We start from the raw sequence: 27,847 nt of genomic DNA, 5'->3' as shown, positions 1-27,847 counted from the left end.
GGGGGGGGGTCTGGTCTTGGGGCCTGAACTCTGGGCCTGGGCGCTGTCCCTCAGCTCTTCAGCTCAAGGCTAGCGCTCTACCACTTGAGCCACAGCGCCACTTCTGGCTTTTTTCTTTTTGCTTATGTGGTGCTAAGGAATCGAACCCAGGGCCTCAGGCATGCAAGGCAAGCGCTCTACCACTGAGCCACCTTCCCAGCCCCCTGAAAGGAATTTTTATAATAGATGCAAAAATCACTCATTTTCATCCAGAGAGTGATCAACCCATCATCCCTACCAGATACAAATTGCATTTCTCTGCATATAAATCTGCATCACCACTAGAATTCTACCAACTAGAGAGCTATAAGGGATTTCAAGCTGGGCACTGGTGGCTCAGGCTCACACCTGTAATCCTAGCTACTCAGGAGGCTGAGAGCTGAGGATCGCAGTTCCATGCCAGCCTGGGCAGACACATCCTCCAGACTTCAACTAACCAGCGAGAAACCGGAGTGGAAGGGGGTGGCTCAAGTGGTAAGGATGCCAGCCCGGAGTGAAAACGCCAAGGAGACCAGAATAGACTTAAGCAGGACTTCAGCAGCGACTGCCGAGGGGTGGCGGCCAAGTGAGCCTGTGGAGCGTTCGATTGCTTCTGCTTCATATGCTCCGTCTGCCGCTGTGTGGAGCTCAGGGCAGAAGGCTCATGTCCTGGGAAGATGGGATCTGTCTGGCTTCAGTCACCACTCTGTGTCCGCTGTCCTCCTCAGGCTAATGAAGGGACCCCCTGGGAACACCACCCTCCCTTGCCCAGGAACTCTGAATCATGACTTAATAAGAAAAATCCAACAGGGGAATGAAGACTAAAGTGGCTCCCATTCCTGGAGTGTGGTGTGACCTGAAACCCCACACTGCCCTTAGGAAGGGTCATCTGGGGTCAGGTGAGCAGAGTGTGGCTGAGCTGGGCCAGTGTGATGGAATGTCCACCCCCAGCTCCCTCGGGACAGCTCCCCTCCCCACCCACTGTCCTGAGTCAGAGGAAGTTTGATTCTTAGCCAAGAGGGTCATACTGATAAAGATTTGGAGAGCCATTTCAGAAGTAAAACCATCAGCCTGGCCCTGGTGGCTCACGCCTGTAATCTAAGCTACTCAGGAAGCTGAGATCTGAGGATAAAGGATTGAAGCCAGTTCAGGCTGAAAAGCTCCAGGGACTCTTATCTCCAATGAACCACCAAAAAAGCTGGAAGTGAAACTGTGGCTCAAGTGGTAGAGTGCTAGCCTTGAGAAGAAAAAAAAGCTCAGGGACAAGCATGTAGGTCCTGAATTCAAGCCCCAGAACTGACACACACAAAATAAGTAAAAGTTGTGTGTGTGTGTTTTGTCCGTCGTGGGGCTTGAACTCTGGGCCTGGGCGCTGTCCCCCAGCTCTTCAGCTCAAGGCTAGCACTCTATCACTCCAGCCACATTGCCTCTTCGGTTTTTCTGGTGGTTAATTGGAGATAAGAATTTCTTGGAAAGCCAGATGCTGGTGGCTCAAGCCTGTAATCCTTAAGCTACTGAGGAGATCTGGGGATCATCGTTCAAAGCCAACTCAGGAAGGAAAGTCTGCAACTTTTATCTCCAGTTAACCACCAGAAAACTGGAAGTGGTGCTATGGCTCAAGTGGTAGAGCAGTAGCCTTGAGCTTAAGAGCTCAGGGACAGTGCTTAGGCCCTGAGTTCAAGCCCCAGGACTAACAACCAAAAAAAAAAAAAAAAAGAGTCTCCTAGACATTCCTGCTGAGGCTGGCTTTGAACCATGTTCCTCAGATCTCAGCCTCCTGAGTAGCTAGAATGACAGGTGTGAGCCACTGAAGCCGGGCTAAGTATTTTTGACAAGAAAGGTCAGGAAATTTCTTCTGTGTGCACATGGCTCCAAGGAGCCTGTCTTCCTCTCTTGGAACATCTGGGTTTGTGGAACATCTGGGCCATCACCATCGATTCAGGCTCAGACACTGCAACAATCGTGTAGACTGGTCATCTGTGGATTGTGACGCGCATGGAGTGGGGGACTCTATTGTGGATAGGGGTTCCCAATCTCCCCAACTGGGTTTCCCTGGTTTTGAACCTGTGAGAATCAAGTGGGAGTCAGTGCCCGTACTGGATTCTCCAGGCAGTGGCCATGTTCCCCGAAGGCCATTGTTGGAAGAGCCTTGGGAAGGCAGACCTTGATTCTCACCAGAGGGACAGTTTCAGAACCATGTTGCAGTCAAACATGCAGCCAGGGATGGTGGTGCCGGCCTGTAATCCCACACTGGGGAGGTCAAAGCAAGAGGATCTCAAGTTCAAGTCCAGCCAGAGTGGGAGGCCCTCTCTGAAATACAGAAAGGCTGGGGGCATGGCTCAAGTAGAATGAGCGTGTGTGCTGACCACCCTTTCAGACTCATCACCCTTCCCGTTCCTCCTCCCGCTGCACGGCTGCCGCCCCGCCCCCCACCCGATTAGAAGACCAGCTTTAGAGGAAGGGAGTCAGCAACTTCTGTGATGGGTCATCCTTTGGCCATTGTCCCTTCCTATAGATCTTTCTTTTTTTTTGACTCCTGATTGTGACTTCTTTCAACCAGGGCTGTGTCATTAGCTTGATGTATAATGAGCATGGTACCAGGAGTCCTCTTCTGAGCCATCACTAAACAGGTTCAATAGGAGAGGACAAGGGCAGAGAGAAACAATCTCCCTGCAGATGTTTTAATTGACTTTGATCAGAATTCTAAATCCCAGCAGGCACTGGGGCCTCACACCTATCATCATGGCTGCTCAGGAGGCTGAGATCTGAGGATCAAGGTTTGAAGCCTGCCAGGGCAGACAAATCTGAGAGACTCTTCAATTAACCACAGCAAAAGCTAGAAATGGAGGCCAGGTTCAAGGAGTAGGGTACCAGCCTTGAATGAAAAAGCTAAGGCCCTGAGGTTTAAGCCCCACCAGCAGACACATAAACATGTTAAGAAATGTTAAAAACAAACAAACCTCTAAATTGTAGGCTTTGGACTTAAAAGTAGCAGCTACTGGGACTCAATTTCCAGGAAGGAAAGCTTCACAGATCTCTCCTTGAATCTCTACCTCTACCCAGGATTAAAGGGATTCAGGACTGAGAACTTGTAGAGACCTGGGGCGAGGACTAACAGTTCAGTTTCAACTTCAAGGTACATAAAGCAGCTGGAGGTTTAACACTGCTCCAGTCGCCAATCAGAACACAAACTTCTGGATCAGAACCTGATGATATGCTGGAAACTGTCCGTGCGTTCAATCCACATCACGGTTTGTATCTAGTGTTCATTTCTCGGATCGCTAGATAACCAACTCATTTTCTTCTCCCAGTAAGTCGTTCCTGGCAGCATAAAATCCCCATGAACTTCTGATAAACCAATTAGGGCTTCCTCCTGTTTTAGCCATGTTTATTTTGTTTCAGATAGAAAGCCTAGAAGGTAGGGTGAGGACAAAATAATTTTCTGGCATTGATATTATTATTATTGTCATTCTTGCTGCTCTGATATAGCAAGGGTAGCCAAAGTCTCTTGGCTCATACCTGTTATCCCAGCTACTCACAGGGCTGAGATCTGAAGATCCCAGTTCAAAGCCAGCCCAGGCAGGAAAGTCCATGAGACTCTTCTCTCTAATTAACTACCAAAAAGCTGGAAATGGCACTGTGGCTCAAGTGATAGGACACTAGTCTTGAGCACAAAAGCTCAAGGACAACACCCAGGCCCTGAGTTCAAGCCCCAGAACTGGCACACACAGAGAAAAAGGTTCTATAATGAAAAAGTACACACTTTATTGAAAGGAAGACAAGACCAAAAGACCTGAAGAGATATACCATGTTCATGGATGAAAATACAAATATTGTTAAGATGCCAGTTCTTCCAAAATGGACAAGGAAGGAAGGAAGGAAGGAAGGGAGGGAGGGAGGGAGGAAGGAGGGAGGGAGGGAGGGAGGGAGAAAGGAGGAAAAAGGAGAGAAATTGCAATGAATCAGCCACTCCAAGGTGGTATTCTTGATCTACACCTCCACCTCTGGCTTTTCACTGGTTAATTGAGATATATATTAAAAAAATCTCTGCCTGGTCTGGTGCCCAGTGGTGATCCTCAGCTCTCAGCCTCGGGAGGAGCTAGGGGTACCCGTGGGAGCCCGCGTTACTCTGGAAGAGCTCTTCCCAGCACAGTTCTCAAACTGCCACTGAACCGGGGCTGGTGGGTCACAACCAGGAGTTGCAGTCCTTGGAAGCCAGTTCTTTGGTGGCTTTTGTCCTGAGGTATTAGAGTCTGGTTCCCATGGTCCTTAGCTGAAATAAATATGTCTTCCTTGATCCCCTCCAAGTCCTAGAGGCTGGCATTTCACAAACAATATGGCGCCCTCCAATCCCAGCACAGTGACCTCCAGCCTTGCGATCACAGTTCTCGTCTAGACAAGTGTCCAGTGTCCAGGGACCACTGCTCCTCACTGGCAGCAGGAGGGAGAAAGAATCTGGAAGCTGGGGGACTTAGGGGGGCTGGTGTGAAGGGGGCAGCTCAGTCTCTCCCTGGGAAGACCAGGGAAGTTTCTAGAGGAGTCAGTCAATGCCTCAAAAAGTTAGGAAGCGTGTAGCACACCATCTACAAGAAAGAGAGGCAGGGGAACGGCTCTGAGAAAGGCCCAGACACATGACGCATTCTGGGAACTACTGTTGCAAAGCGGAATTCGGAAATCCTTACCCAAAAGACCACCAGAGACCGTCACCAATGTAAAAGCAAAGGAGTCTTGATTACAAGCTTGAGCTTGGTCCCCCGCATGCATGCAGCAGCCATGACGCTGAGAGGCCCAGGGTCACAGCACTTTTTATACACTTTTTTTTAGGGAAGACAGAGGCTTTGCATACATAACTTCTTGTAACAAATCACTACAAACCACGGGAAAATCATAAAACAACACTATATGATTGGTGCACTACAAAGCGGGAAAGGACCAGAAACAAGTTGTTGGTTAGATCAAGGGGGCTGACGTACCTGGTTTACATAATGGTCGCCTGACTCTAGGAGGAGCTGTTCTGGAATTTCAGAGATTGTAATTCCAGGCCTTGGGGCTGAAGTGAGTCAAGGGTTAAGTTGCAGAACTGAGATGGGCTGAGATGGGCGTCTTAAGTGAAAAGGAGTTGTTTAGGTTCCCCACTGTCTTCTAACAAAGTGTAGGACACAGAAGGAAGTGGTTCGAGTCCCAGCTAGAAAGGTAAGCTTAGGGCCCTGGTGATGAATGTTTTGTAGAGGGCTAGGGGAACTCCATGGCAGGGTTTCCAAGAGAAACGCAAGAACCCACATTTATACTTTAGCAGTGGGGAGTGGTGCTACACATCTGTAATCCCAGCAGAGCAGCCCTTATTTATTTATTTATTTATCATCAGTCATGGGGCTTGAACTCTGGGCCTGGGCGCTGTCCCTCAGCTCTTCAGCTCAAGGCCAGTGCTCTACCGCTTGAGCCACAGTGCCACTTCCGGTTTTCTGGTGGATCATTGGAGATAAGAATCTCAGGGATGCTCCTGCCTCGACTGGCTTTGAATCTCGATCCTCAGATCTCAGCCTCCTGAGTAGCTAAGATGACGGGCGTGAGCCACCAGCGCCCAGCAGCGGCCTTTATTTCATTGCATTCCAAGGTCAGAATCCCCCTGGGGGGTTCTTGGGACACATCTTGCAATTCTTCCTAAATCCAGCTGGGGTCAGGCAAAGGCCCAGATTTATGTGGTGAGAACCGAGTCCCTTTGGGCGGGGGATGGGGAAGGGGGGGAGGCGGGGATAGCTTAGGAAAATGGACCTTTCTGGGTGTCTATTGGGAAACATGTTTTGCATAGAAGCTGGTGAGGGGAGAAAAAAAATTCACCCTTGTCTGGAGAAGGGGACCCCAAACCCAGGTGAAGCAGAAAAGAGGCTCAAGAACATGGAGGCAGGCAACTGTCACCTCCCCTCCCAACTGGCAGCCACCCCCAAAGTGACTGCATTCAGTGATCCCTCAGGAAGTCCAGTCATTTCCTGAGGAGATATCAGATCAGCCCAGGCCTCATTGTTCTCTGAGTTTCCAGAAATGGCCGCCATTACCTGACCAGCTCTCCAGAGCCAGTCTCTGCGGCCTTCTCTGCAGGAGTTACCAGAGCGGCCAGTGTTCTTCCCCAGCAGGTTTCGCATCCGTGGAAGTGTCCCCTGTCCCCAACGCATGGCCCAGAGGCAGAACTGACTGTGTCCTTCAGGCTTCGCTGGGAGGAGGCGGCTGGGGTGGACCAGGGCACAAGATGTGGCTTCTCGTCCTGCTGGCGTTGCTGCGCTGTGAGTGTCCCCTCTTCCCAGCTCACTGTCCCTTCCTGAGAACCGAAGTTTGTGAAATCAACAGATTCCTTCTGTCTCTTCCAGGTCCGGGCTTCCAGGGGAGAGAAAACTGTAAGTGAACCACACTTCTGTCTGCTCTCTATCACGTCCTCTCCGTCATTCTCTACTCATATCAAATGGTTTGGGGGGTTGAGTTTGAACAACTGAGGACAATTATTCCAGAAGGTCTTAGACCAAAACTTTCGTTGTGAACCAACTTTTTTTTTTTTTTCAATCAGTGCATTTTAGGAGCATGTGTTTTCCGATGTTCATTTTCTACTTTGGTGGATTGTGGTTTGTTAGAATTGGGGAGGTGGTTTAAAAAAAAAAGTGATTCTATCATTTGTTTGAGGTTGTGCTAAGATAAATTGCTGGTTTTCTAGCCCTGCTCTTTCCCCAATTGCTTGGTTTTATTTGTTTCTGATGTTCCTCTTTCTTGGGTTTGGTGGTTGTGGTGGTGGTTTCTTTTTACTCTTTTTCTGTTTGGTGGTCTTGGTCTGGTTGTCCTTGAGCTCTTTTGCTCAAGGCTAGTGCTGTACCACTTAGAGCCGCGGCTCTACTTCTGATTTTCTGGTGGTTAACTGGAGATAAGAGTCTCAAACTTTGATCTTCAAATCTCAGCTTCCTGAATAGCTAGAATTCCAGACAACGAGCCACTGACAACCTGGCCTCTCTTGTTTTAATTCACAATTAAGATACGGTCAACTTATTAGCCTGGGAAAGAAAGAACAAAGTTTAAATTGGTATCTCAACTTTTTTCTCTTAAATGATTAAAAAAAATTGTGGATCTGATTTTCCATTCACCTATGAGGCTGTAATGATATCTACAACATTTTGGGCGGGCACACAGGGAACAGCTGCTACGTGCGTGTGCATGCGTGTATGTGCACATGTGTGCAGGCTCTTGCACACGTGTGCCGGTATTGCGGCTTGAACTCAGAGTCAGGTAGCTTCCCTTTAGCTTTTCTACACAAAGCTAATGCTTGCTTGTTTGTTTTTTTGTCGGTCATGGGGCTTGAACTCTGGGCTTGGGCGCTGTCCCTGTGCTCTTCAGCTCAAGGTGAGCGCTCTACTGCTTGAGCCACAGTGCTACTTCTGGCTTTCTAGTGGTTTATTGGAGATAAGAGTCGCATGGATTTTCCTGCCCTGGCTGGCTTTGAACCTCGATCCTCAGAGCTCAGCCTCCTGAGTAGCTAGGATTACAGGTGTGAGCCCCCCCCCCCCCCCCGCGCCCAGCTCAAAGCTAATGCTTTACCACTTGAGCCACACTTCCACTTGACTTTTTGCTGCTTCACTGGAGATACAAATTACACAGACTTACCTGCTGGAGCTGGCATTGAACTGCCATCCTCACCTCTCAGCCTCCTGAGTAGAGATTACAGGCGTGAGCCAGCCAACTGTCTGAGGTCCGGTTACATGCTATTTACAGGCTGATCTAGGAGCTCCATCTTGACATGGGGGGGGGATTCCCTGGGTGGGGGAGCTTAGCTGGGTCTGGGGCTGTGAACTGGGTGGAGCACCTGCAGAATTCAATCTCTCTTCAGAATCAGGCAGCTGGACACGTTGTCCAGCTCTCTGGAGGCTGCGTGGCTGCCCGGTGCTGGCTGAGTGGAGTCCTATGGCGGTGGCCCCAGTGGGGAAGAGCTGGTGTGGCTACTCAAGTTGCCGGTCAGTGGGGGTCCCCAGGCCCACATGCCCTGCTTCCTTGGCCATTCTGACCCCCAGACAAGATAGCCATCATCTTCAAATCACCCGTTTGATGGTGTCACCTGAGCCCCAAGGAAGATGGGCTTGCCCATGCCACTGCCGGCCAGGGGAGCAGGACTTCCGGGACTCCAAATCTGCATGTGGGTCTGGACACAGCCCAGATGTTGTTTCTCTCATTAACCCAGGCTAGCCCCAGCTCAGGATCCTCCCTCCTCAGCCTTTCTAGGTGATGAGATTACAGGTGTGTGCTACCAAGCCTGAGACGCATCTTTACCTGGTTTTGTTCCAGCTGTAAAATGTGGATTGGTGCTGGGTGGGGGTGGTTGGAGGCTGCGATTGGATAAAAGGAGGAGGCTGAGCTGTTCTGCGGACAGTGGGTAGTAAATGATGATGATATTGCCCACCCCTTCCTGCCCACCCTTCCAGCCATGGCCCCTGAAATATTTCTGTCTACTCCAGCATGCACCCCATCTTTTTTGTTGTTGTTGTTGTTGGTCACGGGGCTTGAACTCTGGGCCTGGGCGCTGCCCCTCAGCTCTTCAGCTCAAGGTGAGTGAGGCCCCTTGCTCTCCCAGGCCTTCGGGGATCCCGCTAGCTCTTGCCCTAAAGCCATGCACCTCCCTTCAGGAGATGACTTCTGTTTCATCTGCACCTAGAAAACAGGCGTCTGGAGGGAACTCCCTGGACTTCCTGCCGGGCGTGGGCCGGGCCTGGGCTGCTGGCTTATCTGGCTGCCCACCCATCCTCTCGGCTTCCCTCCAGGCTTCAGCGCAGTGTCCACCCTGGTGGCTGATTAGCGCCTGCCCATCTACCAGGGCCTTGGCCCCTCCCTCCCTCCCTCCCTACGGTGTCACTCTACTAGCAGCATCTGGACCTCTGCCTGGACCCATAGCCCCGCCCTGGCTTCTCACTCTAGTCTAAAGCCCAATGGATAACTTGTTTTTTTTCTGGTCCTGGGACTTGAACTCAGAGCCTGGGTGCTGCTGCCTCTGAGGTTCTTTGTGCTCAAGGCTAGCGCTCTCCCACGTGAGCCACAGCTCCGCTTCTGGAGTTTTCTGAGTCATTTATTGGACATTAGGAAAAAAAAAAATCTCATGGACTTTCCCGCCTGGGCTGGTTTTGAACCATGATCCTCAGATCTCAGCCTCCTGAGTAGCTAGGATTAGAGGCAGGAGCCACTGGCACCTAGCTGGTAACTTCTTTTTTGTTTGTTTGTTTCAGGAAAAAGAAAAATCACATACAAACAACCCATTCCCTCCAATTTTTCTTTTCTTTCTTTTTGTTCATTGTCGGTCGTGAGGCTTGAACTCTGGGCCTGGGCACGCTGTCCCTCAGCTCTTCAGCTCAAGGCTAGCACTCTACCATTGAGCCACAGAGTCACTTCTGGTTTTTTGGGGGTTCATTGGAGATAAGAGTCTCACAGACTTTCCTGCCTGGGCTGGCTTTGAGCTGCGATCCTTAGATCTCAGCCTCCTGAGAAGCTGGGATGACCAGCGTGAGCTGCCGGTGCCCGGCCACAATTGAAATCTTTCACTACATTTGCCCTCTTCCCCAGGGCAGATTGGCTTTCCCTGGGTTTGAACCTGGCTCTGCAGGCTCCGGCCTCTGATTGTCTCTGGGTTCCAACTCTTTTCTCTCCCTCCTGATTGTCCTGGTGCTCTGAGTCCAGCTCTGGCTTCACAGCCAAACCTCAGACACAACCCCAGGCCCAAAGCCGTCTTCCCTCTTGTCCTCAGGGCTCCTCCCTCAGCCCCAGCCCAGTCCCTCAAACTCCGTCTTCCTGCCTTGTCTTTCTCTGGCGTTCTCCGTTGCAGCTCACGGCACTGGCTGCTTCCTGAGAACCCACTCAAGAATCTTCTGTTCCACTTCTTCAGCCTCAGAGCCAGTCAAGTTCTTGCTTTCTTTTTTTAAATTGTGGTGAAATAATACAAAGCGTAGCTGGGCGCCAGTGGCTCACACCTGTAATCCCAGCTGCTCAGGAGGCTGAGATCTGATCTGAGAATCGCAGTTCAAAGGCAGCCCAGGCAGGAAAGTCTGTGATGCTCTTACCTCCAATGAACCCCCAGAAAACTGGAAGTGGAGCTGTGGCTCAAAGCCTTGAGCAAAAAGAGCTCAGGGTTAGAATCCAGGCCCCACGTTCAAGCTCTAGGACACCCCCCCCAAAAAAAAACAAAGCATATAATAAATGCAGTAAACCATCTGCATCATCTAAGTGTAGAATGTTGCCTTTGACCCCAAAACAAATCCTTTTGAGTTCCCTGGACCTCCTGCCTGAGCACATCCATTTTTCACCTGAATTCCTCTACCCTGGGTCTGTTCCCTGGCCTTGATCTTGTGTCACAGCGGCCTTTTGTTCCGGGGCTTGAACTCGGCCTGGGCGCTGTCCCTGGGCTTCACAGCCCCCCCCCCCCAAGCCAGCACTTTGCCACTTGAACCATGGCTCCACTTCCAGCCTTTTGGTGGTTCATTGGCGATCAGCGTCTCATGACCTTTCTTGTCCAGGCTGGTTTTGAACCATGATCCTCAGATCTCAACCTCCTGAGTAGTTAGGATTACGAGAGTGTGCTCCTGGTGCCTGGTCGCAGTGGTCTTTCTAAACACGGACTAGTATCTTGGATACCTTGCCCCCTCCCAAAGACCCACGTGACCCAGCTTGCCCACGTGGCAGGCCTGACTTTCCCCTTTGGCACTATTCCCACAGCCTGCCTCCTCCCCAGCCGCACGCTCTGCCTCTCAGGAACTGTTTGTACCTGAACTGTATCAAGTCCTCATGCCCCAGTGCCTTGGAACATGCTGTTCTCCGTCTGGGGGACATTTCCTTCCCACTGTCCTGGGTCTCTCATGGGCAACGCTTGTCTTCAGGGTCTCTAACTTGGTTGATCGATAGCAGTCTGGATCTCCACTGGCCCAGGGGGTCTTGGACAGCAGGGGTGATTTCCGTTTACCCGGGAAGTGCAGCACCTGGCCTGGCTGTCTTGGGAATGAGAACGTGAGCAGAACAGGGGTTGGCATGTTTGTTAAACACAGAAAGAAATGCATCAGGGACTCCATGTTTGTGCGACCCTGTCATTTTCCTGACAATAGTAGATGGCCCCTCCTTGTCTTCCTCTCCTCTCCCCCGCTTCTTCTTCTTTCTGAGTCATTTCTGGGTTGAGAGCCAGGTGGCCAGCTGAGTCACACGCCTGCTCTCCCCAGGGACCTGCGGGCTGATGGTCCCGAGATGGAGGGAGCTAGATCCCCTGGTTTTAGATTTTGGATATCTCCTTTTGACTTTGATTCCTTCTCCACTAATCTTTTTCTTTCCCGCTTGACAAGCTGGGGATTGGCCTAGTGGTAGATTGCTTGCCTCAGATGCATGAAGCCCTGGGTTCGAGTCCTCAGCACCACATAGGCAGAAAAAGCCAGAAGTGGTGCTGTGGCCCAAGCGCTAGAGCATTAGCCTTGAGCCAAAGAAGCTCAGGGACAGTGCCCAGACCCTGAGTTCAAGCCCCAGGACTGGCAAAAAAAAAATCTCACTTCTCTGGGTTTTCTGCAATCCTGTCCTTTAGCACAAGTCTGGAATCTTTTAGTGCTCTGTCAGTAATGCTGGGGACCTCATTCCAGAAAGAAAAGAAAAACAAAACACGTGCACATAATTGGAGGCAGCTTAAAGGACCCATGCCACCCACCGGTGTCACCTTGGCTTGGTGCTCCTTCAAGATAAAAGCACCAGGGAGGGAGCCGGGCGCTGGTGGCTCACGCCTCTAACCCCAACTGCTCAGGAGGCTGAGATCTGAGGATCTCAGTTGAAAGCCAACCTGAGCAGGAGACTCTTATTTCCAATTACCTACTAACACCACCAGAGGTGTGGCTCTACTGGTAGACTGCAAACCTTGGGCAGAAAACATTAAAGGACAGTACGCTAGGCCCTGAGTTCAAGCCGAAGGACTGGCACACACCCACAAAAGAAAAGTACCAGGGAGGGGACTGAAGACATACTCAGATGGTAGAGTGCCAACCTTGAGCCAGAAAAGCCAAAAAAGAACACAAAGCCCTGAGTTCAAGCTCCAGTATGGACACAGACACAGACACAAACAGACACACACACACACACACACACACACACACACACACACACACACACACACTGAAGGTCACCAGGATGATGCTGTTGCTAAGGTAACAGGTATGTCTGCCCTCCTTCCGTTTGCATGTAGCGTTCACCATCAACAGCGTCCACATGAACAGCCTGCCCAACTGGACGGTGCTTAACGGGCAGAACGTGACCCTGCAGTGCGTGGTGGACATTAGTACCACCGCGGCCGTCAGACCCCAGCACTCGGTGCTCTTCTACAAGGAAGATGTGATGCTGCACAATGTCTCCTCTTCCCAGACCACCGAGAGCTTCTTCATCCCCAGAGCGCGAGTCCATAACGCAGGGACGTACAAGTGCACCGTGCTTCTGAATAACAAGGAGAAAACCACGCAGGAATACCGGCTGGTGGTGGAAGGTGAGTGGAAATGAGTCTAGAGACTTTCCTGCCAGCCTGGCTTTGAACTGCAATCCTCAGATCTCAGTCTCGTGAGTAGCTAGGATCACAGGTGTGAGCCACCGACGCCCAACTGCAATAGGATTTTTTTGGGGGGAGGGGGGGCCTGGTCATGGGGCCTGAACTCTGGGTCTGGGCGCTGTCCCTCAGTTCTTCAGCTCAAGGCTAGTGCTCTACCACTTGAGCCACAGCACCACTTCCAGCTTTTTTCTTTTTGCTTATGTGGTGCTGAGGAATCGAACCCAGGGCCTCATGCATGCCAGGCAAGCGCTCTACCACTGAGCCACCTTCCCAGTCCCTACAATAGGATTTTCTTTGCAGAAAAGCCACATAGCAAAAGTTGCCAAGTCACTAGATTCTTCTGTCTCTCTATCTGGGTTCCTTAGTCTTTTAACCATTCTAACCTTCAGAATCTTCACTAGTAGATAATTATAACAAGGCACCCAGCTCTGGGAGTTACAGAGAGAGTTAAAAGGTGTCACACCGTGTGTTTTACAACAATTATGATCATGCAGCGAGTGTTGTCGCTTCAATCAACGTTATCCGTGTTCGCGATGGTCCTGTAATACTGTATCATCTAGCACGGCAGTGCCACTGTAGTTTGGCTAAAAACATTGTATTCACACGACAAAGTCTCTTAGCAGGACTGGGGAGGTGGGTTAATGGTAGAGTGCTTGCCTAGCATTCATGAAGCCCTGGGTTTGATTCCTCAGTACCACATACACAGGAAAAACTGGAAATGGTGCTGTGGCTCAAGTGGTAGAGTGCTAGCCTTGAGCAAAAGAAGCAGCTCAGGGACAGAGCCCAGGCCCCGAGTTCAAGGTCAGGACTGCCCTCCCCCCCAATAAAAAAAGTCACTTAGCAGAACATGTCCTGTCATTAAGAACGCATGAGTGTGCTCTCACATCTGCGCTCGTCCACACTGTGAAAGTTACATCCAAAGACACTGGCTCTGAGTAAACAGTAAATGTCCATGGACTAAGTTAAAGCCAACTCAGACCTGTGGTTGCTGTTCTATAAATGACAATAACCATAAATTCACTAAGTCCTGGATGTTGTTGAGGTTTTTCTTTTTATTATTATTATTATTTTATTGTGAAAATACTGTACAGAGGGGTTACAATTACATGGACAAGATAATGAGTACATTTCTTATCAAGCATTGTTGCCTCCTTTGTTTCCCCTTCCCATCCCTTCCCATCTCCCCTCCCCCTTTCCTCCTTTCCACCCCCCCACCCCCCCACCCCCGGACAAAATTGTAAAGTTTGTTTTTCCGACATAATGTCTTGTACATCTCATTGTTGTAATGGGTCCACCTGTATCCCTATCTAAGCAATTTGTTTTCTCCCTTCCCCGCCACAAATTATTCCCACATCAAATATCGTGAAAACAGGGGTTATACCGTGGGGGACGTTTTTATTTTCTTTAAACTGGATCAGTTGAGGATCTGACCGTACTACCTTCCCAGGGGTTATAAACTGGAAAATACCTACCATGCCTTGAATATTTTTTATATTATATATGTGTGTGTGTGTGTGTGTGTGTTTGTGCTAGTGCTGGGGTTTGAACTCAGGGCCTTGCATCCTCATGTAGCTTTTTCATTCAAGGCTAGCACTCTACCGCCTGAGCTATACCTCTATTTCTGGCTTTTTTTTTTCCCCCTGACTAATTGGAGATAAAGAGTCTCCAGGACTTTCCTGTCTGGGCTGGCTTCCAACTAAGACCCTCAGATCTCAGCCTCCTGAGTGGCTAGGATTACAGGTGTGAGCCACCAGCACCTGGCTTATTTCATACAGGTCAGTGACTACCTGAGAGGAAGAAAGAATCCTCAAAGGGTCAGCGACAACCATGGCTGTGCCACTAGCTCCAACTGCTACTCACTGGTCCTTCTCTTCCTCCCAAGGCGTGTCCAGTCCCCAGGTGATCCTGGATAAAAAGGAGGTGATCGAAGGCGGGGTGGTGGCCGTCGGCTGTTCTGTCCCAGAGGAAAAGCCACCAATGCATTTCACCATTGAAAAAGTTGAACTCGATACCAAACTTGTCAAGCAGAGAAGAGAGAAGACGTCTCAGAACCAGAATTTTGTGACACTGAACTTCTCCATTGAGGAGCAGGATCACGTTTTAGTGTTTCGTTGTCAAGCGAGGATCATGTCTGGGTTCCCCGTGCAGACTTCGGACTCTATCAGGAGTGAACTGGTCACCGTGACGGGTCAGGAGCTCGCTCTTCTTCTCGCTCTTCTTCGTGCTGTGTGGTTGGGGAGAGGGAGAAAGCGCTAGAATTGGAGAGGGACTAGGCCTTTCCTCTGAATTCAATCCTGTCTATTCCCCTCCCCCCACCCCTCTTCTCTCTCACTCACACACACAAAGAGAAAAGAAAAATGGCTCAAGATACACAATTGAGCCCAAAGGAAAGGAACTCACACAAAGAAAAAAAAGAAACAAGTTGAGAGCTTTGTTTGTGTGCTGGTCATCAAAATCGAAGCCTCTCCCCCTCCCTTGAGTTAACAAAGCTCAAGGCTGGTGCTCTACCACTTGAACCATACCTCTACTTTTAGCTTTTGTACTGCTGAATCAGATTTGTCTGCCCAGGCAGCTGGCTTCAAACCACAATGCTCAGATCTCAAGCCTCCTGAATAGCTAAGATTACAGGCGGGGACCCCCCCCCCCCCCAGTGCTGAACAAAAGATGGAGGAGTTGTTAATTGGGGAGACATAGATTGGGAAAAGGGGAGCAGCAAAACCAGCAAGAAACAAACAAACAAAATAAATCAGGGCCCAGGCTTGACGCGTGCTGAAACCAGCTTGTCTTGTTTTCTTGTAGAATCCTTCTCTACTCCCAAGTTCCACATCAGCCCCCGAGGGGTAATCACAGAAGGTGACCAGGTTCACATCAAATGCACCATTCAAGTGACGCACCTGGCCCACAAATTCCCAGAAATCATCATTCAGAAGGACAAGGAGATCGTGGCCACCACCAAAGAGGGCAGCGAGGCCGAGTACTCAGTCATGGCCATGGTGGAGGACAACGGTAACTACACGTGCAAGGTAGAATCGAGCCGCATATCCAAGGTCAGCAGCGTCCTGGTCAACATCACAGGTAGGGCTGCTGTGCGAAGATCTGCTGGGCAGTGGCAGGCTCGCCAACACCTGTGCCGTCTGTGCTGTCAGCCACGGTAGCCACCACGAGCTGATTTTTTTTTTTTTTTTTGGTCAGAGGTCTTGAACTCGGGGCCTGGGCATTGTCCCTGAACTCTTCAGCTCAAGGCAATCATTCTACCACTTGAACCACAGCACCACTTCCGGTTTTCTAGTGGTTCATTGGAGATAACAGTCTATAGACTTTCCTGCCCAGGCTGGCTTTGAACTGGGATCCTCAGATCCCAGCCTCATGAGTAGCTAGGATTATAGGCATGACCACTGAGCGCCTGGCTAGCTGATTGGTCTTTGCCTCTGCTTGTGTGAATGTCTCAGCTCCGGCTGGGCTTTGGGAGTCATGGAGACAAGTTCATGAGCAGGCAGCATGCGGGCTGCTATGGTGGCTGTGGGATTGGCAGCTCTGGTGCCAAGCCCAAGCAAGCCGCTCCCTAGCCTGTGTCCTCGGGTTATTAGCTTCGCCTGAGCTCTGAGAGGCCAGGTTCGGATGGCGCCCACCTTTCTAGGACTGTTAGGATGGCTGCTGAGAGAGATGGCTAGACTATGGTGTGTTAGTGTGTCACCTTGCATAGAATAAACACTCAAAGAGGGTTGGCTAATGTGTGTATGATCAGACGTCATTCATCTTTCTCTGGGCCAAGCACAGACACAGATCGAGTCAGGGTTGGGAATGAGAGCATTTGTGAACTCAAGAATAATAGCAATATGGGCCTGGGAAGATGGCTGGGTGGTAGAGTGCTTACCTTGCATGCATGAGGCCCTGGATTTGATTCCTCAGCCACACATAAGCAGAAAAAGCTGGAAGTGGTGCTGTAGCTCAAGTGGTAGAGCGCTGGTCCTGAGCTGAAGAGCTGAGGGACAGCGCCCAGGCCCAGAGTTCAGGCCCCACGACCAACAACAACAAAAAGAATAGCAATAACTTCTCACTGCGAATACTGTGCTCACAGACCATTCTAGGAAGTAGATGCTATGATACCCATTTTACAGATGTGTACACTGAGACTTGTAATTCCAGGATTGCTTAAATGGCAGAAGAAAAGTCACCATTATGCATGCTTGATTTCCAAATCCATCACTTAAAAGATCCTTCTTAGCCAGGTGCTGGTGGCTCACACCTGTAAGCCTAGCTACTCAGGAGGCTGAGACCTGAGGATCACAATTCAAAGCCAGCCTGGGCAAGAAAAGTCCCTGAGACTCTTATCTTCAATTAACACTAAAAAAAAAATTGGAAGTGGCACTGTGGCCCAAGTGGTGGAGCACTAGCCTTGAACAAAAAAACTCAGGGACAGTGCCCAGGCACTGAGTTCAAGCCCCAGGACTGGCAAAAAGAAGGAGGAGGAGGAGGAGGAGGAGGAGGAGGAGGAGGAGGAGGAGGAGGAGGAGGAGGAGGAGGAGGGAGAGGGGAGAGGGAGGAGGAGGAGGAGGAGGGAGAGGAGGAGAAGAAGAAGAGGAAGAGGAGGAGGAGGAGGAGGGGGAAGAGGGGGGAAAAGAGGAGGAGGGGGGAGAAGAGGAGGAGGAAGGGGAGGAGGAGGAGAAGAAGAGAAAGAGGAGGAAGGGGAGGAGGAGAAGAAGAGGAGGAACAGGGGGAGGAGGAAGAGGAGGAACAGGAAGAGGAGGAGGAGGAGGAAAAAAGTCCCCTTACTCCTATTCTTCTTCCCTGGCTTTATTTCTCTCTAAAATACTTAATACTATAGATAGACAGACAGACAGATTTCCTGCAGTAAATATGGTATGAAGTATGTCAGTAAACAAGTAAATATATGCATGCATGAATCATGACTTGCTACAAGTTTCAAAATGTCTCATGCATGCACACCTGCATGTGCATGTGTATGTATGCATGCGTGTGTGTGCTGTTCCTGGGCCTTGAACTCAAAGCGGGGGATCTGTCCTTTAGCTTTTATCCATCAAGGCTGGCGTTCCATCACTTGATTCATACCTTTACATCATCTGTTTGCTAGCTCACGGGGGATAAGACTCTGGCAGATTTGTCTGTTGGGGCTGGCTTCAAACCAGGATCCTCAGATCTCAGTCTCCTGAGTAGCTGGGATTACAGGTGTGAGGCACTGATGCCTGGTTCCAACATATCTGAAAGCTTCTCCTGGCTGATACTGGAATCTCAGACATGGGTGCGCTCAGGAGCCGTGAGAAGTGAAGGAAGACCTGCAGGAGCGTGGGACAGCGGGCCCGCCAGCATCTCCAGGCAGCGCTGGGAGCGATGTCCAGCTGCATCTCGTCCCCTTTCCTCTCGCTCTGTTTCAGAACTGTTTCCCAAGCCGAAGCTGGAATCGCTGTCTACCCACCTGGACCAGGGGGAAAAGCTGAACTTGTCCTGCTCTGTCTTGGGAGGGCTGCCAGCCGATTTCACCATCCAGAAGGGAGACACCATCGTATCGATGAGTCCGGAGTTCACCAAGATCTCCACGGAGTGGGACAGCGGGGTATACTCCTGCACGGCGGGCGTCGGCAAAGTGGTCAAAAAAAGCAACACGGTTGAAATCACAGTGTGCGGTGAGTGTGCAATCGATCACGTGGCAGGCAGGGCGCTGTCAGCCGACACCTGCTCCAGTGTGAAGGCAGATCAGACCCAGGCAGGGCCAGACCTAGAGAGAGAGAGAGAAGGAGGGGGGCAAGGGACAGGACATCAAAGGCCCAGGCAGAGCGAGTGGGTAATGCCTGCTCAGAGCCCAAAAGAGAGGCAACGTGAAAACAATGTGAGCGAAGATCAAGTTCAAGTCTTTATTGTGACTATGGTTCACGTGACTCTGGGTTGGTTTCTGGAGCAGGGAACCCAGTTAGCAAGACAGAGAGGACACTGGCTCAGTCCATGTTACACATTAAGAAGATGGGAAGGGGCTGGGAAGGTGGCTCAGTGGTAGAGCGCTTGCCTTGCAGGCATGAAGCCCTGGGTTGGATTCCTCAGCACCACATAAGCAGAAAAAGCCGAAAGTGGCGCTGTGGCTCAAATGGTGGAGTGCTAGCCTTGAGCACAGAGAGGCTCAGAGACAGTGCCCAGGCCCTGAGTTCAAGCTCCAGGACCAGTCCCCCAAAATAATAAATAGATGGGAGTTCTACTGGGCGCTGCTGACTCACACCTGTAATCCTTAGCTTCTTGGGAGGCTGAGATTTGAGAATCACTGTTCAAAACCAGCCTGGGCAGAAAAGTGCTTGAGACTCTTATCTCCATTAACCACCTAAAAACCAGAAGTGAAGCTGTGATAGAGCCCTGATCTTGAGCAAAACAGCTCACTGATAGTGCCCAGGCCCTGAGTTCAAACCCTATTACTAACAACAACAAAAAAGAAATTGCCTGGCATCGGTGGCTCACACCTGTAATCCTAGCTACTCAGGAGGCTGAGATCTGAGGATCTAGGTTCAGAGCCAGTCCAGTCAGGCAAGTCTGGGAAACTCTTATCTTCAATTAACTGCCAGAAAACCGGAAGTGGCTCAAGTGGTAGAGCTATACCTTGAGCTGAAGAGCTGAGGGACAGAGCCCAGGCCCAGAGTTCAAGCCCCTTGGGCTACCAACAAAACAAAACAAAACAAAACAACAACAACAACAAAGAACCATGGGCTCTGCTTCGGTGGCTAGGGAGGCAGCGAGATTCTGCCTCTCCAAACAGCACTTGGGTGTTGCTGATGCTACTGGTACCTGGACCAGACTGCACGCTCAGAGTTTTTGGAGATGTGTTGCTTCAATGGCGGTTGTTTTTGTTGTTTTGTTTTGGTTTTTTTTGCCTGTCCTGGGTCTTTAACTCAGGGCCTGGGCACTGTTCCTGGGCTTCTTTTGCTCAAGGCTGGCACTTTATCACTTGAGCCACAGCGCCCCTTCGGGTCTTTTCTGTGTATGTGGTACTGAGGAATTGAACCAGGGCTTCATGCCTGCAAGGCAAGTACTCTACCTACCACTAAGCCATCTTCCCAGCCCTTCAATGTTGTTTTACATGGTATTTCCTTTTGTTATTCTAGAAAAGCTCTCCAAGCCCAGTATTTCTCATGATGCCAGGTCTGAGATCATCAAAGGACATACATTAAAAGTCAGTTGCCAATCAATAAATGGAACGTTACCCATTACTTACCGCCTTTTAAAAGCCATGGATGTGTTCCAGACTTCTGTGATATACTCAAACGAGCCTGCAGTCTTTATTGATAAACCAGCCAAAGATGCAGTGTACCAGTGCACTGTGGATAATTGCCATTCCCACCCGGAAATGGCCAGTGACATTCTGAAGGTCAAGGTGATCGGTAAGTTGCTCTGTTAGGAAAACAATGACCAGGCTGGGTGCGGTAGATCCCAGTTATTCAGGGGGCTGAGATCTGAGGACTGAGCTTCAAAGCCGGCCCTAGCAGAAAAGTTTGTGAGATTCTTGTTTTCGATTAACCAGCCAAAAGCCAGAAATGGAGCTATGGTTAAAGTGGTAGAGCAACAGCCATGAGCAAAAAAGCCAACCAAGAGTACAAGGTCTTGAGTTCAAGCCCCAGTACTGGCACAAAAAATAAAATAGAATATAACCCCAGCCCCACTAACATGCATCACTGAATATACCCGGCAGGATGATGGTGTGAGGGTCAGGTGACCTTTTGGGTTTCTTCCAAGGTGTGTTTGCAACAGCCAGCAGTTTAGCCATGCCTGATGGGCGGCCCCTGCGGCTGATTCTAACGTTTGGAAAGTGAAGGCAGGAGGAACAGGAGCTCTAGCTAGACCAGCCTGACTACATAATGAGACCCTGGCTCCAAAATGAAAAAAGAAAGAAGGGCTGGGACGGTGGCTCCGTGGTAGAGTGCTTGCCTTGCATGCGTGAGGCCTTAGGTTCGATTCCTCAGTACCACATACACAAACAAATAATGCTGAAGACTTTAAAAAAAATCTAAAAATGAAAAGAAAAAGCAAGCAGAGAGAGGGAGAGAGAGAGATGGGAGAAATGAGAAAGTGGGTAGTAAGGATGTAAGTCACAAAGGAGAAAGGAGAAAAAGCAGATGCTGGCAGGGTGAGATGCCCACTCCTCAAAGACCACCGGAGACCACGGAGACTCAGACAATGAGCAAAATGCTAGGTTTATTCAGAACAAGCCAAGGCTCAGGCCTCGTCCTATGCACTCAGAGGGAGGAGATCCCAGTGACATTCCAGCAGGGTTTATAAAGGCAAAAACCACAAAGTCACAAAAAGTTACATTGACCAGGTGTTTAAGCAAAATTACATATGAGTACGACTGGCTCGGGGCTAGGGGTACCATTCCAGGGCGGTTAGCATCAGCGGGAGTTACACGACCCGATGGACCGTGGGCGGGGGGGTAGTTGTGGTCTGGTGGTTTCGGTACACACAGCTCTTTCCTGTAATTTGTGCAGGTTCTGGTCAATTTCCACTTAATAATACCTCTCGGCATAATGGCACTTCTCAAAAACACCTTGATCAACAGTGCTTAGATCAAAGGCAAAAAGTTAAATATAAAACGTGGCCTGAGCAAGATAGAGTGACTTTGTTCTCTCATTAGTTTCTCATTCCCTCCTCTTCTGGAGCGTCAGGGAGCAATCATGGTCCCCGAATTGGCACAGTCTTTTATATTTACAGTTTGGTATTGGGATCTCAGAACTAATAAATGGACTGGGCTGATCTCTTTTTACAAGGTCCGGTTGTGAATAACAAAATTAACAGTACCAAAGGCCCTTACATTTTTTTTTTCAGTCCTGACTCCATATATCACAGCTAACTTAATTTTATACCAGCTGTATTCATAAGCTCCAATTTTAAAGACATATCATACCATTTGCTACATACTTAAACTTTTTGGGGTTTGTCTTCTTTACAAACATTTTAAGACAATCCTTACTTTTCAAATCCTTTCTTATCCAGAGGATACCAATTTTTCCCCAATTCCTTTCCCAAGGCTTTCTTTACTACCCTCCTCTTCTTTTCAATTCCTTGAGCATCTTTGTGGCTAGAGTTTAAAACTGCCCATTTCACCGCCCTCCTCCCCCCTGGCTTGTGGAACCAAGTACAACGTTATCTCAGAACAGCCTCCAGGCACCACTGGGATGCAGAAGCTTGCTAGATTTTAAGGCTAAGAGCAGGGCTGGGTCTCATTACTACCTGCATTGATAACACACTCAGGTTATTGCCATACCATAGCCAAACCAGGCTGTGACTATAGAGTGGATTTCCAGTCACTATGCACTGAAGTGCCTAAGGCAAGCAAGCCAGTGATATCCTTGACCCCCATATCCACTGTGGGAAGAGAGAGGGTTTCTGGATATCACCCAAAAGAATGTCCCACCAGATCTTAGTTTTAGCAGCTTTCAACCTGGATGCAGTCTCAGGTGATGGAACCAGGCAGGAGTTCAGTCTACTTTTACCACAGTGGAGGTGGTCTAGGTGACGATGTAGATTTCCTCTAGGTGACTATCAGGCTGTCTTCAAACTTTACTCATTAAGGTGTGCAGCAGCAGCAGCAGCAGCAGGGTCTCTCAGTGGCTCCAAGGGACTGTCACACTTCATGCTGGGCTGCAAGTTTCTATACAGACTGGTTAAGGATACATTGCATAGGCTTAGCAGGCTTTGACCCCATTAGTTTTTAAGACTGTTTACACAATAGTCCAGGACAATTTACCAAAATCACAACTTTTTTTTTTTTTACTAACAAGTTAATTTTGTAAACAGACACAGAAGGCTTAGTCTTGTAACCATCTCTGACAGATGCAGTCTCCACACTTAGACACCTGTTAGCACTATTTTTTATGCCTTTTTCTAAAAAAATAATAATTATTATTTTATCTATTTTGCCTTGTTTTTCTAAAACTGACTCTGGACTCTTGATCTTAACAGGGGGTTGATGGGCGAAGGTCCATCTTCTGTAACTTCTTCAAGCTGACTTCAGGGGCGTTGATCCTACCTAGCCAGGAACCTATAACCTTAGCCTATTTCACCAAGAGGCTATTGGGGTTAGATGTCATTTTATTTATTTATTTATTTTGGGTCCGGTCGTGTGGCCTGAACTCTGGGCCTGGGCTCTGTCCCTCAGCTCTTCATCTCAAGGCTAGCGCTCTACCACTTGAGCCACAGCGCCACTTCCGGCTTTTTTTTTCTGCTTATGTGGTGCTGAGGAATCGAACCCAGGGCCTCATGCATGCAAGGCAAGCGCTCTACGGCTGAGCCACCTTCCCAGCCCTGGGGTTAGATGTCACTAAGAACATATTTTAACTTTTTTTCAAGGGGTCAGGGATATTAGTGTGATCTTTTTCTTTCTCCCCCCCCCCCCCACCAACCCAACAGAACTCTCAAGTGGTGCTGAATATTCCATCCTAAGTAAAGGAAGGGCCTAGGGACCCTGTGTTTAATTAATAATTACTGATGACAGGAGAAGGTGTCCCGACTGACTTCTGGGCTAGTCCTAGACGCGACTATAACAAAAGATTAAACAAAGGAATGATGTAAACAAAATTGCAGCCCAAGTGTCAATCACAGCCCCAGGGCCCAGTTGGCTGTGAGCAGTATCCATTTTGTGTTTCTACTCTGCATCTCTTCTTTTGATTTATTTATATATTTTTATTTGGGGACATTGTGAGACAGGGTCTTACTGTGTAACCCAGGCTTGAACTTGCCATCTTCCTGCCTTAGCTTCCTGAGTGCTGAGATTCCAGGTATGCGCAACCATACTCAGTGTCCCCACTCCCCCCACCCCCCCAACTTCTTTCTTCAGTGCTAATCCTCTGCCCACTTTCCAGCTCCGGTGGTCCAGGTCAAACTTTCCATCCTGTTGAGTGAGGAGGTGGAATCTGGGAAGGAAATGGTGCTTCAATGCTCCGTGGAGGAAGGGACTGCTCCGATCACATACAGGTTTTACAAAGAAAAGGAAAACAGCCCTTTCTATCAAATCATCTCCAATGAGACCCACGCATTTTGGCGCAAGCCTCAGGCTAGCAAGGAACAGGAGGGAGAGTACCATTGCACGGCCTCCAACAGAGCCAGCCTCGCCCAAAATAGCCCCCAAAGCAACACTTTGACAGTCAAAGGTGAGTCTGGGTCTCATTAATGGCCACGAAGGCAGAGTGGGCTTCACAGGAGGACAAAAAAACACTTTTTTTTTTCTCATCGGTCATGGGGCTTAAACTCTGGGCCTGGGCGCTGTCCCTCAGCTCCTCAACTCAGCTCTACCACTTGAGCCACAACGCCACTTCCGGTTTTCTGGTGGTTTATTGGAGATAAGAATCTCATGGCCTTTCCTACCCAGGCTGGCTTTGAACCAAGATCCTCAGATCTCAGCCTCTTGAGTAGCTAGGATTACAGGCCTGAGCCACCAGCGGCTTGGCATTTAAAAACAAAACTAAACAAAAACCACTTCCTGCAAGAGGGAGAGACAGGGAAGTTAGCTCTTGTAATGGAGGACTAAGTGAATCAAGTCTTTACAAACGAAACAAAACAATTCACTCAACTTAGTTAAAAAGAGAAGTTGAACGGCTACCCAAAGGAGAAGGACTTGATTGCTACAAGTAATCAGAAGTAGCCAGGCACCTGGTGGCTCACATCTGTAATCCTAGCTAATTCTTAGGAGGCTGAGATTTAAGGATTGTGATTTGAAGCCAGCCTGGGCAGGAAAGTCCTTGAGACTCTTACCTCCAGTTCACCACTGGAAAAGTAGAAATGGAGCCATGGCTCAAAGTGGTAGAGCACTAGCCTTGAGCTTAAGAAAAAGAAACTCAGCGGTCTGGGAAGGTAGCTCAGCGGTTGAGTGCGTGCCTTGCAAGCATGAGGCCCTAGGTTCAATTCCTCAGCACCACATAAACAGAAAAAGCCGAAAGTGGTGCTGTTGCTCCAGTGGTAGAGTGCTAGCCTTGAGCTGAAGAGCTGAGGGACAGCGCCCAGACCCAGAGTTCAGGCCCCATGACCGGCAAAAAAAAAACTCAGGGACAGCACTCGGGCCCTGAACTCAATCCCCAGGACTGTCAAAAAAAAATAAGTATTTCATACAGTCTCAACAACATTTTTTTTGGGGGGGGGCTGGTCCTGGGACCTGAACTCTGGGCCTGGGCGCTATCCCTCAGCTCTTCAGCTCAAGGCTAGCACTCTACCGCTTGAGCCACAGCACCACTTCCAGTTTTTTCTGTTTATGTGGTGCTAAGGAATTGAACCCAGGGCCTCATGCTTGCAAGGCAAGCATTCTATCACTGAGCCACCTTCCCAGCCCCATCAACTCCAAATTTTTGAAGAGAGATTACCAATTGAATGGACTCGCCTTAAGGCACACATGTATCCACTCACGGGCTATCTATGGCTAAGGAGATTGGGTCACACAGAAGGGACCTGTTTAGAAGAGCCCAACTAGCTGGGTGGAGGATAGTTTTATTGAGAAGTATGTGGGTTGAAAGGACATCCCAAAATGAACCCTCCCTGGGCAAAGATAGTTTGATCTCTCCTTGAAGATCATAGCCGACTAAGGTTAGAACAGAAGCAACTCTTTCTGAAGCAGCTGAGGGCAAAGCCTCAGGGAAGCTCAGATAACTAAGGTGCCAGTTAGGAGGATTGCACAAATCAGCCTTACTTGGTGTATAAACAAGACTCTTGGGCTGGGAATGTGGCTTAGTGGTAGAGTGCTTGCCTAGCATGCATGAAGCCCCTGGGCTTGATTCCTTAGCACCACATATACAGAAAAAGCTGGAAGTGGTGCTGTGGCTCAAGTGATAGAGCCTTCAATAAAAGAAGCCCAGGAACAGTGCCCAGGCAAAGAAAGAACCTAAATCTTTCCTTTGCTTCCTCTTTCCCATCTCTAGTGTTTCTTGCCCCCTGGAAGAAAGGCCTCATCGCACTGGTTGTTATTGGGGTGATAATCGCTACCTTGATTGTTGGAGCCAAATGCTACATTTTGAAGAAAGCCAAGGGTGAGTCCAGATTCCAGATCCTTCCCTCCATTCTGACAGGGGATCCTTGCCAGGAAGCCAGCCATAGCCCCGAGGCAGCATCGGTGAGACTTCCTGTCAGGGAAGCAAAGATTCTGGCTTGGAGAGGGGTGGACTTGTTGTGTCCTTGGTTTTATTTTATTATTTCTTGAATTTTGTTTCTGTGCTGGTACTGGGGTTTGAACTCTTGCTTAGGTTGTGTGTTCTGTTTGCTCAAGGCTGGTGCTCTACCTGTTGAACCACAGCTCCATAGCCATCCTTGAATTTACTTGAGCAAAAATCAGAGTGAGGGCTTTCCTAGCCAATCAGGAGAAACAGGAAACAGGATGAAGTTGCATTTTCATATGGGGTGTAGCCACATCTAGTCCTGGAATTGGCAGAGTAGGTATCACACACACACACACACACACACACACACACACACACACACACACACACACACACAACTGAATGTCTCCCATTTACTCAGTCAAATCACTTCTGGCTAAAGCATCAAAACATGTCACATTAGCAGGGTACTGGTGGCTCATGCCTGTAATCCTAGCTACTCAGGAGGCTGAGATCTGAGGATCATGGTTCAAAGCCACTGGGCAGGAAAGTGCATGAGACTTTTATCTCCAATAAACCACTCAGAAAACCAGAAGTGGCGCTGTGGCTCAAGTGGTAGAGCACTAGCCTTGAACTAAGAGCTGAGGGACAGCACCCAGGCCCAGAGTTCAAGCCCTGCAACCGACCAAAAAAAAAAAAGTCACATTATTTGAGGAAATTATGTGAAAATTCTTGATACGAGAGCCAAGAGACACTTGTAATACTGGCTACTTGGGAGGCTGAGATTGGGAGGATGGTGGCTAGAGACCAATCCCTATATATACAGCAATAGTTAGGGTCCAGTGTCTCCTATCTATCATCCAGCCAGGTGAGAAGCAAAGATTAGAAGGATTTAGGTTTTAGGCCAGTCTGGGGGGAAAATTGGAGAGACTTCATCTCAGTGCCCCCCACCCCCCCAAAAAGGAGGGGAGACCTCCTATCTCAAAATAATAACTGGAAAAAAAGAACTGGTGTAACTCAGTGGTATAGCACCTATATAGCAAGTATAAGGCCCTGAGTTCAAATCCTACTGTCCCACATGCACACAAAGCCCCCAAGAGAAAGGCTGGGAATACAGCTCAGCCGTACAACACAGGATGAAGCCCTGGATTTGATTCCTAGCTTTGCTGTGGGGGCAGGGGAGGGGGGTGAAAGGAGGGAGACACAAAGAAAACACCTCTTCCTTCCTGTCTTTTGAGTTTCCTCGACTCCTTTTGAAGAATGAGTATTTAGCATTCTTTTCCTTTTTATGGGTGTATGATCTTTAAGGAAAGCCAAAAGTGATTGAAATGTCTGCTCCTCCCTTGTACACTTATACTGACCTCCATTTCTCTTTCTTTTTCAAAGCCAAGCAAGTGCCTGTGGAGATGTCCAGGTCAGTGTCCCCCCCATGGGCGGGGCCATGTTGTGGGTGTGGCATCATTGTGGGTGTGGCCACACTGTGGGTGTAGCTGGGCTTGACTAGAGGGAGGGCGTGGACATTAGGAAGTTTTCCTGGCAAGCACAGAAAGATAAGAGCCTTGGGGTGTGTGTGTGTGTGTGTGTGTGTGTGTGTGTGTGTGTGTGTGTGTGTGTGTGTGTGTGTGTGTGTGTGTGTGTGTGTGTGTGTGTGAAGTGTGTGTGTGTGTGTGTGTGTGTGTGTGTGTGTGTGTGTGTGTGTGTGTGTGTGTGTGTGTGTGTGTGTGTGAAGTTTTCCTGGCAAGCACAGAAAGATAAGAGCCTTGGGTGTGAGCCGTGTGTGTGTGTGTGTGTGTGTGTGTGTGTGTGTGTGTGTGTGTGTGTGTCCCCGTGTGCCCGCACACACATGTATGTTATAATGGAAGATTGCCAACTCTCTTCTCAAGGGAAGGATTTGACTTTAGTACTGAGATTATGTCTTTCCAAGATTCTTGTTTATTTATTCTTTGTTTTTATTTTTGTGTTGGTCCTGGGACTTGAACTCAGGACCTGTGCAGTGTCATCAAGCTTTCTCACTCAAAGCTAGCACTCTACCACTGGAGCTGCTGCTCTACTTCCAGGTTTTTGCTGGTTAATTGGAGATGAATCTCATGAACTTTCCTTCTCAGGCTGGCTTTGAATCACTATTCTCAGATCTCAGTTCCTGAGTAGCTAGGATATTAGGCATGAGCCACCAGTGCTGAGCTAGATG

General features: G+C 49.2%; 1 protein-coding gene across 2 annotated transcripts in view; it reads left to right on the top strand.

Annotated features, from left to right (window-relative positions):
• Window positions 1-6,033: 6,033 nt before the first annotated feature.
• The window catches only part of Pecam1 (platelet and endothelial cell adhesion molecule 1), a 44,594-nt gene continuing 22,780 nt past the window's right edge, over window positions 6,034-27,847 (top strand). Inside the window, exons 1-10 of one of the 2 annotated variants that reach the window (XM_069993086.1) lie at window positions 6,034-6,296; window positions 6,381-6,407; window positions 12,239-12,532; window positions 14,475-14,780; window positions 15,392-15,667; window positions 17,986-18,234; window positions 19,693-19,968; window positions 23,443-23,730; window positions 25,486-25,593; window positions 27,046-27,073. In XM_069993086.1, coding sequence (XP_069849187.1) covers window positions 6,263-6,296; window positions 6,381-6,407; window positions 12,239-12,532; window positions 14,475-14,780; window positions 15,392-15,667; window positions 17,986-18,234; window positions 19,693-19,968; window positions 23,443-23,730; window positions 25,486-25,593; window positions 27,046-27,073 — 1,886 coding nt within the window. In that variant the 5' untranslated portion in view covers window positions 6,034-6,262. The remainder of the gene's footprint in view (window positions 6,297-6,380; window positions 6,408-12,238; window positions 12,533-14,474; window positions 14,781-15,391; window positions 15,668-17,985; window positions 18,235-19,692; window positions 19,969-23,442; window positions 23,731-25,485; window positions 25,594-27,045; window positions 27,074-27,847) is intronic. The other variant, XM_069993087.1, reaches the window with a different exon arrangement.

The sequence above is a fragment of the Dipodomys merriami genome, unplaced genomic scaffold (genome assembly GCF_024711535.1).
Source record: "Dipodomys merriami isolate MVZ:Mamm:240054 unplaced genomic scaffold, mDipMer1.0.p SCAF_42, whole genome shotgun sequence".
Lineage (NCBI taxonomy): Eukaryota > Metazoa > Chordata > Mammalia > Rodentia > Heteromyidae > Dipodomys > Dipodomys merriami.
This window is presented reverse-complemented; position numbering and strand designations above follow the sequence as displayed.